The sequence below is a fragment of the Coregonus lavaretus genome (genome assembly GCF_964263955.1).
Source record: "Coregonus lavaretus genome assembly, chromosome: 4".
Lineage (NCBI taxonomy): Eukaryota > Metazoa > Chordata > Actinopteri > Salmoniformes > Salmonidae > Coregonus > Coregonus lavaretus.
The window spans coordinates 7,160,654-7,173,618 of NC_139991.1; the positions used below are offsets into that span (position 1 = coordinate 7,160,654).

Here is a 12,965-nt window from a genome sequence, read left to right on the forward strand (position 1 = left end):
GTTATGTTAATTACAGTCCCTTCAGAAAGTATTCACCCCCCTTCACTTTTTCCACATTTTGTTGTGTTATAGCCTGAATTTAAAATGGATTAAATTGAGTTTTTTTTGTCACTGGCCTACACACAATACCCCATAATGTCAAAGTGGAATGATGTTTTTCAAAATGTTTACAAATTAATAAAAAATGAAAAGCGTAAATGTCTGGAGTCAATAAGTATTTAACCCTTTGTTATGGCAAGCCTAAATAAGTTCAGGAGTAGAAATGTGCTTAACAAGTCACATAATAAGTTGCATGGACTCACTCTGTGTGCAATAATAGTTTTTAAAAAATTGTAATGACTACCTCATCTTTGTATCCCACACATATTATCTGTAAGGTCCTCAGTCGAGCAATGAATTACAAACACAGATTCAACCACAAAGACCAGGGAGGTTGTCCAATGCCTTCGAAAAGAATGGCACCTATTGGTTAAGTCACTGAATATCCCTTTGAGCATGGTGAAGTTATTAATTACAGTTTGGATGGTGTATCAATACACCCAGTCACTACAAAGATACAGGTGTCGTTCCTAACTCAGTTGCCGGAGGGGAAGGAAACCGCTCACGAATTTCGCCATGAGGCCAATGGTGACTTTAAAACAGTTACAGAGTTTAATGGCTGTGATAGGAGAAAACTGAGGATGGATCAACAACATTGTAGTTACTCCACAATACTAACCTAAATGACAGAGTGAAAAGAAGGAAGTCTGTACAGAATAAAAATATTCCAAAACATGCATCCTGTTTGCAACAAGGCACTAAAGTAATACTGCAAAAAATGTGGCAAAGCAATTCACTTTTTGTCCTGAACACAAAGAGCTGTGTTTGGGGCAAATCCAATACAACACATCACTGAGTACCTCTCTCCACATTTCCAAGCATAGTGGTGGCTGCATCTTGTTATGGGTGTGCTTGTAATCGTTAAGAAATGTGAAGTTTTTCAGGATAAAAAAGAAACGGAATGGCAGTATCAAAGGAATATTAAACTATTTTTTATTGTTTTACCCCTTTTTCTCCCCAATTTCGTGATATCCAATTGGTAGTTACAGTATTGTCCCATCGCTGCAACTCCCGTACGGACTCAGGAAAGGCGAAGGTTGAGAGCCATGCGTCCTCCGAAACACGACCCTGCCAAGCCGCACTGCTTCTTGACACACTGCTCGCTTAACCCGGAAGTCCGCTGCACCAATGTGTCGGAGGAAACACCTTACAACTGGCGACCGTGTCAGCGTGCATGCGCCCGGCCCGACACAGGAGTCGCTAGAGCGCCATGGGACAAGGACATTTCTGCTCAATTTAGAAGGAAAGATAAACTTGTAAAAGCTATCCCATGAGTGATATAAAAGTATCATGAAGTGTATAATGCTTGTACAATATGGTCCTCTTTCAGAATAAATTCTTATCAAATTCAAAGCTCTTATTTGTCCGATTTGATTGGGCCGCACTTTTTACCCAAAATCATCTGGTGGGATTCCCTCTGGAGTGACGCGTCCAGATCCCGCTCCTATTGGCTGAGGGCTAAAGACGAATTTTCCATTTATGGATTGTTTGGTCAGGCTGCTCAGTCAACTACCAGCCTCGAAGTTTAACTTCAGCGCTCAAACATACAGCAGCATTCAGAGCCTGAGTTCATTTACAATAGTTACAGTATGGACAGAGGAACCAGGTCCTGAGGAGAATCCGTGCGTTCCTGCTTGGAAAGCATCTGGGATCCTATTGTTTATTTGGAATTTGTCTTGTTTTTTTCTTAGAAGCCGACCAACTACGTTTTACAGGTTTTAGTAATAGACGACTACTGAGACAGCCCCTGTTCAATACGGAATAGAAGGATACATTGTAACTGTCTGGGGAAAGAGAGAGAATGGTAAGAGAATTGATCTGATACAGACTGTTTTTTCTGTATAATCATGTCATATGGATATGAAGGAACACGATATTATGTCTTCTTGAAAGGGACTTGAAAGTTCTTATAGATTCTTAAATATAAAGAGATCTAATGGATTCGTAACACTATGACGTTAAATTTCCCTCACGTCATAAAAAAAAAAAAAAGATCAACATATTCCTATTGCACAGTATAAAGGGTCAATACAAGGGGACAATGTAATTTTATGAAATATATTATTATGTTTTAGCCTAATGACCATACCATTTGTATAAATTGTAAAATAAGGTTGATATTGCATCCTGTAAATTGTCACCAGACTATTTGGAGACATTTTTAGTTTAACATGGCTAGTCATTCAACAATTTCATGTCGTCATGAGTCATAGCCTACTGAGATGCTGCAAGGGTCATTTTTAGAGGCTGATGTGAAGTTGCCTATTATTGTAACCAATAGCCATTATGTGTTTAATTGCCATAGAGAATAATAACATAGCTGGATGTAGGAGTGCCTACTTCACGGAATTATATATTTAAGGAGACAGGAATTGCAATCATATTAGGTTTTGTTTTGCTACAGTGTAAAGTTCAATTCAAAGAACAGCACTGACTAAATGCTGCTTCTAGTCTCCTTTATGTCGTTAATCCAATCTAGCAGGTTGTATGGAATGTTAAGAATGCAACAACAATCCAATCCACTATTTTCCCTCTCCTATTTGAGGAGTAGCCTACCTACCATATGTTTATGATAAAAGTTCTCTCTCACACTCTCTCCTGCTCTCCCTCTCTAACTGGGCAGGATTTTTTATGTGGACGAGAGATATAGTAAACCATTAAACATTGAACCAATAAAATGTTTTGGACAACAATGTGTATTGGATTCCAAAGCCTTAGTGAGACATGCTAAAGATGAAAATTGCGATCTAGAGGGCCCAGTTGGAAACAGTCTGCCCTGTTCATTGTTAAACTTGTTTGTTTACACTCTGTGATACAGGTGGAAAAAAGCCAATATGGCATAATGGAAAATAACATATTATTTGTAATTGTTATCTACTCAACAACTTTCATCTGACTTACCATACAATTATACATCTGTAGGGGAGGGGGAGGGGTGTTGTAAAAGAAAGGTATCCTGCAGATAGTCACTATAGCAACCACCTATATTGAGGGACACAGTCACATGCACCTCCCACTTCCTAGGTACAGTGTAGGTGCATGAGGCACGGCCCTACTTTGAATAAAACAGGTTGGTCATGGAAGAGGAGACAGAGAGCAGCGCGTGTGTGTTATCCACATGGAGACCGGTTTCTCCTGGTTACTGAATGTCATCCCAGCAGCTGAAGCGTACCGGTGAGAGTTATGGAGAAAGTTGTCCCTGTTGCATGGCCTCTTCCTTTGTGTTTAGACCACAGTTCATGAGGCCATTGCCATTGTGGCAGATATCCCACTGTGGGTGTCAGCTAAAGTACTGTTTATTGAATCCAACAAGTCATCTGCAGTATTGCATTCTCTTAAAAGGCAGAGGTTGGGTCTAATCAATGATGGATATTTTCTTTTGTTTGATTTAATTAAATGAGCAAGATTTATCACGTTGTATCATTTGTTCCACATGAATTGCCCAAATCCACTGAATGACTTTGCTTGACTTGTAATGTCCTGTACTGTACACTGAGTGTACAAAACATTAGGCACACCTGCTCTTTCCATGACACAGACTGACCAGGTGAAAGCTACAGTGAGGGAAAAAAGTATTTGATCCCCTGCTGATTTTGTAAATTTGCCCACTGACAAAGAAATGATCCGTCTATAATTTTAATGGTAGGTTTATTTGAACAGTGAGAGACAGAATAACAAAAAAATCCTGAAAAACGCATGTCAAAAATGTTATAAATTGATTTGCATTTTAATGAGGGAAATAAGTATTTGACCCCCTCTCAATCAGAAAGATTTCTGGCTCCCAAGTGTCTTTTATACAGGTAACGAGCTGAGATTAGGAGCACACTCTTAAAGGGAGTGCTCCTAATCTCAGTTTGTTACCTGTATAAAAGACACCTGTCCACAGAAGCAATCAATCAATCAGATTCAAAACTCTCCACCATGGCCAAGACCAAAGAGCTCGCCAGGATGTCAGGGACAAGATTGTAGACCTACACAAGGCTGGAATGGGCTACAAGACCATCGCCAAGCAGCTTGGTGAGAAGGTGACAACAGTTGGTGCGATTATTCGCAAATGGAAGAAACACAAAATAACTGTCAATCTCCCTCTGCCTGTGGCTCCATGCAAGATCTCACCTCGTGGAGTTGCAATGATCATGAGAACGGTGAGGAATCAGCCCAGAACTACACGGGAGGATCTTGTCAATGATCTCAAGGCAGCTGGGACCATAGTCACCAAGAAAACAATTAGTAACACACTACGCCGTGAAGGACTGAAATCCTGCAGTGCCCGCAAGGTCCCCCTGCTCAAAAAAGCACATATGCATGCCCGTCTGAAGTTTGCCAATGAACATCTGAATGATTCAGAGGAGAACTGGGTGAAAGTGTTGTGGTCAGATGAGACCAAAATGGAGCTCTTTGGCATCAATTCAACTTGCCGTGTTTGGAGGAGGAGGAATGCTGCCTATGACCCCAAGAACACCATCCCCACCGTCAAACATGGAGGTGGAAACATTATGCTTTGGGTGTGTTTTTCTGCTAAGGGGACAGGACAACTTCACCACATCAAAGGGACGATGGATGGGGCCATGTACCGTCAAATCTTGGGTGAGAACCTCCTTCCCTCAGGCAGGGCATTGAAAATGGGTAGTGGATGGGTATTCCAGCATGACAATAACCCAAAACACACGGCCAAGGCAACAAAGGAGTGGCTCAAGAAGAAGCACATTAAAGTCCTGGAGTGGCCTAGCCAGTCTCCAGACCTTAATCCCTTAGAAAATCTGTGGAGGGAGCTGAAGGTTCGAGTTGCCAAACGTCAGCCTCGAAACCTTAATGACTTGGAGAAGATCTGCAAAGAGGAGTGGGACAAAATCCCTCCTGAGATGTGTGCAAACCTGGTGGCCAACTACAAGAAACGTCTGACCTCTGTGATTGCCAACAAGGGTTTTGCCACCAAGTACTAAGTCATGTTTTGCAGAGGGGTCAAATACTTATTTCTCTCATTAAAATGCAAATCAATTTATAAAATTTTTGACATGCGTTTTTCAGGATTTTGTTGTTGTTATTCTGTCTCTCACTGTTCAAATAAACCTACCATTAAAATTATAGACTGATAATTTCTTTGTCAGTGGGCAAACGTACAAAATCAGCAGGGGATAAAATACTTTTTTCCCTCACTGTATGATCCCTTAGTGATGTCACTTTTTAAATACACTTCAATCAATGTAGATGAAGCGGAGGAGACAGGTTAAAGAAGGATTTTTAAGCCTTGAGACAACTGAGACATGGATTGTGTACGTGTGTCATTCAGAGGGTGAATGGGCAAGACAAAAGAGCCTTTGAACAGGGTTTGGTAGTAGGTGCCAGGCGCAATGCTGCTGGGTTTTTCACGCTCAACAGTTTCCTGTGTGTGTCAAGAATGGTCCACTACCCAAAGGGCATCCAGCCAATTTGACACAACTGTGGGAAGCATTGAAGTCAACATGTGCCAGCATCCATGTAGAACGCTTTCGACACCTTGTGATGTCCATGCCCCGGCGAATTGAGACTGTTCTGAGGGCAAAAGGGGGTGCAACTCAATATTGTTTTGTACACTCAGTGTATATTCTGACATTACCATCCCTGCCCTATGTCCATATCCCACGCATTATCTCTAGAACAGGTCAACCCTGTTATGCAGTCTCACTGCTCTGCTCCCAGTGCACAGTGTATGGAGCCTGTAGATCTGGTTTCCCACAAGGGAATCCAAAGAGAGAACCTTTACATAATACACACTCAGTAGCACATAAATGAGCTCTGTACCTTGGCTAACAGTCAAGCTGAGAACGTAAAGTATTTTCATGTTATATCAGAACAATGAGGTACGATTATAGGAGTTCTAAAGGAAATATTGTACGTGAGCTTCCATTGGGGTAAATCCATATGAATTTAATCACTTTTTGACAGCATCCCTTTTGATTTAAACAAAACTTTCCATACATGTTTGCCCATGGAAGAAGTGCTCAGAAAGTGACTTTTTGGGCCTGAATGCTAAAACATTCAGGAGATAGAGCCGCTCAAATTTGACCCATTTTGCATACCCCATCACTGGAAAAGAGAAACTGTTGAGTTTGATATCATTTAAAAGCTTAGGAACAGGGTTGTCAAACGATTTGATAATTTCTTAGACCCTACTTTACATCATCTGAGGTTTTTGTGTTGTGCCCGCCATCGGTTGAGACACAACATGCTCTTGAATACAGAGTGGGCGTCATTTCAATCATGGAAATATCAATCCTATCCCTTCAGACCACTGCAATTTAACTGGTACACTGTTGAAATTGGAATTGAATTGAAATTGTAACTTTTTACTACCACAAAGAGGACCGCCGGTCCACCCACCGTCCAATGTCAACATAAATGGTCATATCTATTCTACTGTCTATATTTCTATGGAGGATTATTGACAGTATAATTTAAAACAGATATTCACATTTTAAGTCAACGTTGTCTGATTTGTGGACCTCCAACCATCTTTGTGGTACCATTTGAAAGTCAACATTTTAAATTGTATTCCCATTTTAGTACATTTATCAGCTAGACCATGACACCTACCCTGTATTCAAGAGCATGTTGTGCGTCTCAACCGATGGCGGGCACAGCACAAAAACCTCATATGATGTAAAATAGGGTCTAAACTACAACATATGCAAATAATTTAGTTGTTGTTGAGTTTATGCAATTTTAGATAATTGACGTTGAAAAATATATAATCATAAAAATTTATTTTTTTACAAAGTTTGACAACCCTGTTTGCAAGCTTTTAAATTATAACAATCTCAACCGTTTATCTTTTCCAATGATTAAGATATGGATGTCTCATGGTATGGTGGGGTAATCAAAAAAGGTCAACTTTGAGCACCTTTATCTCTTGAAGCACTCTTTATCTCTTTCTGACCACTTCTACCATGGTCAATGATGTATGGAAGGTTTAGTTCAAATCAAAAGGGGTGCTGTCAAAAAGTGGTTGAATTCAAATGGATTTACCCATTGTCCTCCTGAGGGTACCATAAAAGGCATGCACCTGATGACTGGACGACTACCTCTCTGTAGGCTCATAGTGGTTTTAAAAACTTTTGTCTTTCTGTAGTAGATTCCAACGAATAAACCCAGATATGAGGATAGATTGATTCAGCATGCTGTGCACACAACATCTAGATGAGCCAGCATTAGAAAACTTTTAGCCTTGAGGCACAATCTGACTCACTTCAAAGGTAATATGCTGCAGTGAACCCAAGTCCCTTGGATCTGCTGAAGTTGGAGATATTCTTATTTAGACTAGAGCTTGTGGGCGGTTCCCTGGCATGGGTGCTGAATTTCATGCTGAATGACCAGAAGGAAATGGAGTGGTTTCCTTCTTGTGAGGTAGCTTTAATGACAGTATATACAGATCCCTTCATCAGTGACAGATTTATTGAACATAATATTCTGTAAGCAGAGAATGGAAAGGTTGAATTCAAAACAGTATGAAACTGTTGGACACAACTGAATGTATCCTTTCAATGAACCAGGTGGAATACATTTAATACGTCTTGCATCTTAGCATTTTGCACCACTGGAAAAATTGGACATGAAAGGAGCAATTGTTTTTCCAGGTTTGCTCCAAAAGTAGGTTTGCTGTTTTGTGTACAAGATCATAGTACGTGATCTGGATGTATCAGAACCTGGCTCGTCAAAAACAGAATTTCTGTCAAATAACAAACTTTCCCCAGATATTCTCCTCTCTTTAGTCTGATGATGTCAGAGTTAAAGAATGAACATTATGCACCAATGCGAAACACACTGCAGTTACTCAGTGCAAAACTCTTCATTTTGAAAGGCTTTTTGGGGCCACATTGAGGGAACTCTAATATTTGGCTTGTATGGAGAGAAGCCGTCTGTCACTCTGGAGCACCAGACGGTAGCATCACTCATAGGCCCCACTCTGCCAGATGCTGAATACTAGGTCAGTATGACAGCATATGGTTTTTATCAGCTTTTCCTGCAGGGAGGTGCATGCTCAGTAACATCCCCCCATTTCAAAGCCTGCGCTCCATTTTCCACCCTGCATTGCTGAAATGATTTTTGCAGGAATTCGAGCACTTCTCTAGAACAGGGCGAACACCCCTTCTGTAGAACTGGGGAACTCGTTAAATTTGTTCACAGAGGTCCAGTAAACCTACACTCTCCTCTTTATCAATCCCACACATATTGGTCTTTGTTAGAAAGCTCCATCTTCATGTTCGTGGCGTTCCATAAGCCATCACACAGGTTCTAAGTTCCGACTCACTGACTTCCAGAAAAGATAGCTGAATCACACTGGATCAATGCTCTGCCATTGTCCTCTGGAAGGTATAGAACCAGATTTATCCATGGATGTTAAACGCTGGTCTGGGCTATACTAGTCTGACAACGTTCTCACAGAAGCTCCTCTGAATGATATTTACTCATTAGTTGTAACCCCTTGCGGTTTGTTTGTGCAAAATGAAAAGTTAAAAGGACTAATGAAACATCAAACAGGCTAAAATGAGCATTGCTTTAATTTAGATTTTTATTGAAGGTTTAACATTTCCACTAGTTTTATAAAGAGCTGTTGTTGACCTTTCTGTCCTCAAACAGATATGCTGTCTGATGTGATGCCACATCCTGCCATGTCTGTTAAAGTGCATCACATTAGAGGATACCACTTCATGGTGACCATTCATGATGCCATTAACACAGCAACTTCCTCTGTTTGGCACTTACTTAGTATTCCTCAGTAGTTGATCATGGTGGCAGTTTGTTCTCCAAACCAAAACCCCATTGTTCTTTACTGACAAGTAAATGTTCCCTTTATGCAAACTAATACCACCTGTTAACTGTGCCATTGACGCCTTTATAATGTAGGGTTACCTGTCATTCTAGTGGTTTTGTAGCAAGCAAAAATATAGAGGATTCTCCTTTTAGATCCAATTGTATATCCATTTTCTGCCTCACTTTTGTGTAGTGAACGTTTCCATAAATCATTATTTTATTTTCTGCTTTCCTCAGTCGGTTCAGTGATGACACAGGGATAATGCAGGCCTTTGATATTCTTTGAAATCTGAAACACATCTCTCTGCATCCTGGGCCAGCCGTGAATGTGGTGGTCAGGTGAGGAACAGCCAGCTGCATTTTCCTCTCTCTGTAAAGTGATCTGGGTCTGTGTGTCCCGGCCAGCTCACTGTCAGCTCCCCTCTTCTCTTCTGGCTCGCCCAGGTTTCCTGCTGCCCAGCCCTTGGTACAGCACACCGTTTGTGAGCCTGGCTCTTGCACCACTACCCACAGGACTGGGAGCCCAGCAGGCCTCTACCCTCACTGGGGTTGCAGCCCAATGGCGAGCACAGTCTGTTCTCCCAGCGAATGTCACCCATTACCCCAGTGAGGGATGGGGAGAACTGTTCCAGGCAGCTCTTTGATCCAATGTAGTAGAGGCCACTTTTGATCAGACTTCGAGGTTGATGTGATATCTTCTCTCTCACAGACAATACTCACCTGTTCTAGTCTGGGCAACAATTAAACAGCTGCTATGTTTTATGGAGGTATCATGTGTTGTAAATGGAAACTCATGTTTTTCCCTTGAAGTATATAGGTTTGACATATTTTAGGCAATTTCATGCTGTGAGACAAAGATTTCACAACATTTGTCACCATAATTTTCATATTTTCCAAACATAGTTACCATGATATCAGCCCCATCAGCTGGAGTCTTCTGTCTGCCTCTGGATTTTTTCTGTATTGTCTGTGGGTCTGAGCTGAAGTAACAGGGTTCTGTTTGCTCACTAGCATACAGACAAACATGCCCTGAATTCAATGGATGATGACTGTGTTCCAGTAAATGGATAGCTCATCTCCCAGGTCTATCCATCTCTTTCCTGGATGCACAGATGAATCATCAGTCACATGTCAATGTTAATGTCACTTTAGTGTTACTGGTGCATAACTATAATAATTCTTATTATAAACTGGGTGGTTCGAGCTCTGAATGCTGATTGGCTGACAGATGTGGTATTTTAGGCCGTATACCACAGGTATTACAAAACCATTTCATTTACTACTCTAATTACATTAGTAACCAGTTTATAATAGCAATAAGGCACCTTGGGGGTTTGTGGTATATGGCCAATATACCACGGCTAAGGGCTGTATACAGGTACTCCGCGTTGCTTCGTGCATAAGAACAGCCCTTAGCCGTGGTATATTAGCCAGATACCACACCCCCTCGGGCCTTATTGCTTAATTATAAACAAGTAGCACCACAGTGAGAGACAAGTACATACTCTAGATGTCCTAATTTGCATTATCTGTTTTCCTTATTTTGTGGTTGGTTGCTTTACCTTTGTAATTTTCAACAGATATCCACTGTCTGTCTCCCACACTAAGGAGGTGTAACTCTGTTCAGCAAGCTCTGACCTAACAAATAACTAACCAAAGTCCTATCTAAAGCTTCTATTTGCATGTGTTTTCTCACCCGTCAGGACAGATATGGAGAGGGAAAATGTCACGCTCTGCTGGAGCTGAGTTCCCTTTATCTGTTCAGCTTGTTTCCTTCCCACTGTCGCATTATGTCAAAAGATCATAGGCCTCTGATTCAGTGTTTGGGCTCCAGCGCTGCCCCATGGAGACTTTATCAACCCATCTCAGTCTCAGTCACCGTGCCCTAGGTCACCATTGTTTTCACCCTGCATCACTTCTCAGATGAAGTCTAATGGCTCATTATGGCTTTCCTATAATCATAAACTAGCACACTATTGTGCCACACATTTTCCCACTGCATTGTGTCAGTAATACCCATAATCTCATTAGCTATATATGGCTTAACTATGCATATCACTGAACCAAACATCAACTGTAACCCTCAATGAAAATATCTAAAGGGTGTGATGTAGCTCTGCAATCTTTTAGCAATTCTATAGTGACCAAGAAAATATATGATTGTCAGAGAATCAAGAGATCGTCAGCTGGAAATAATTGAAACTGTGCTATGTTGTTCCCTCAAAGCTGGAGAGGACTACAAAAACCCTGCTGCAACATCTATCATTTTTATTCTTCTCACATTTTTACTGCACCAGAACCCTTTGAAAGAAGATTTTATATGAGAATTGTGTCCAAAGGATTGCAGTGAAATCTGGTATGTGAACAATTGCTTTGTGACAGTGAAGCTGATTGTGATTCATTAAGGTTGTCTTTGTGGAATGTAAATGTTTGTCATTGGATTCATTGTGCATATTCAGAACAGTAAGTCATGAAGCTGTATTTGGGATCACTTTTCGATGAGCGTGTGTGTGTGTCTACAGCAGTGACTGAGTTTGAGCTATTTTCCATTTCTTTTTTAGACCTGGTCAGCTGCTTGGGCTATTCAGACAGACACAAAGTAAGTCGGTGACAAAACAAAGTATTCCAAAATAAGTGTTTTCTATTAGTTCTCTCTGGGCATGTGATGTGGAAACCCAGTGACAGACAGCAGCCTCATACCCAGTCCCAGACAGACTGTAAATGGATGGGTGTGTAAAGTAAAGGTCTGTGCCAGTGTTCTGTTGGGTAGGCCAGGTTATTAGGCCATACTCGGGGAGGGTGGAATTCTTTCTGGGGAGAGGTCGTTGTTGCTGACTTCCTGAGTGTTTAACGTCAGCTCAGATGGGAGTTGTGCTGCTCTTGGTCGTCAGCCAGCACCCATTTCTCGGGGCGACTGGGAGTAAGATGCTTTAACCAGCATCGTTACTCTGGCTGTTGTCTATACCATCAGGAGTACACACAGCCCATCAGCTCTCTGATGCTACCTTCCTGTGAGCCATGCTAGATATGAGCATTTAGATTAAATTATCAGCCAATCTGGCTCTACTGTTCCCAGGACATCCCTGTTTTTCTTCATGCACCCAGTTGAATTTGAGTATGACGATGGTTAATGCTCACTTTTTATTCAGGCCAAAAATAGATGGTTGAAAGAGAGGTTGAGTTCTTGCTAGTGTTTAATCAAGCTCCCACACATGCCTGGCTTTGATTAACTTCTCAGTTATGCTTCCCTTTTGTGGGCTGCTAATATCTCTTAAAAGCTGTTGTACAGTGGGGAAAAAAAGTATTTAGTCAGCCACCAATTGTGCAAGTTCTCCCACTTAAAAAGATGAGAGAGGCCTGTAATTTTCATCATAGGTACATGTCAACTATGACAGACAAAATGAGTTTTTTTTTCTCCAGAAAATCACATTGTAGGATTTTTTATGAATTTATTTGCAAATTATGGTGGAAAATAAGTATTTGGTCAATAACAAAAGTTTCTCAATACTTTGTTATGTACCCTTTGTTGGCAATGACACAGGTCAAACGTTTTCTGTAAGTCTTCACAAGGTTTTCACACACTGTTGCTGGTATTTTGGCCCATTCCTCCATGCAGATCTCCTCTAGAGCAGTGATGTTTTGGGGCTGTCGCTGGGCAACATGGACTTTCAACTCCCTCCAAAGATTTTCTATGGGGTTGAGATCTGGAGACTGGCTAGGCCACTCCAGGACCTTGAAATGCTTCTTACGAAGCCACTCCTTCATTGCCCGGGCGGTGTGTTTGGGATCATTGTCATGCTGAAAGACCCAGCCACGTTTCATTTTCAATGCCCTTGCTGATGGAAGGAGGTTTTCACTCAAAATCTCACGATACATGGCCCCATTCATTCTTTCCTTTACACGGATCAGTCGTCCTGGTCCCTTTGCAGAAAAACAGCCCCAAAGCATGATGTTTCCACCCCCATGCTTCACAGTAGGTATGGTGTTCTTTGGATGCAACTCAGCATTCTTTGTCCTCCAAACATGACGAGTTGAGTTTTTACCAAAAAGTTATATTTTGGTTTCATCTGACCATA

The 12,965-nt window shown here is 41.3% G+C and overlaps 1 protein-coding gene across 2 annotated transcripts in view; it reads left to right on the forward strand.

Moving 5' to 3' along the window:
• Positions 1 to 1,624: 1,624 nt before the first annotated feature.
• The window catches only part of LOC311128188 (unconventional myosin-Ie-like), a 54,479-nt gene continuing 43,138 nt past the window's right edge, over positions 1,625 to 12,965 (forward strand). For both annotated transcript variants that reach the window (XM_084160195.1, XM_084160196.1), the window contains exon 1: positions 1,625 to 1,903. In XM_084160195.1, the coding sequence (XP_084016321.1) occupies positions 1,901 to 1,903 (3 nt within the window). In that variant the 5' untranslated portion in view covers positions 1,625 to 1,900. The remainder of the gene's footprint in view (positions 1,904 to 12,965) is intronic.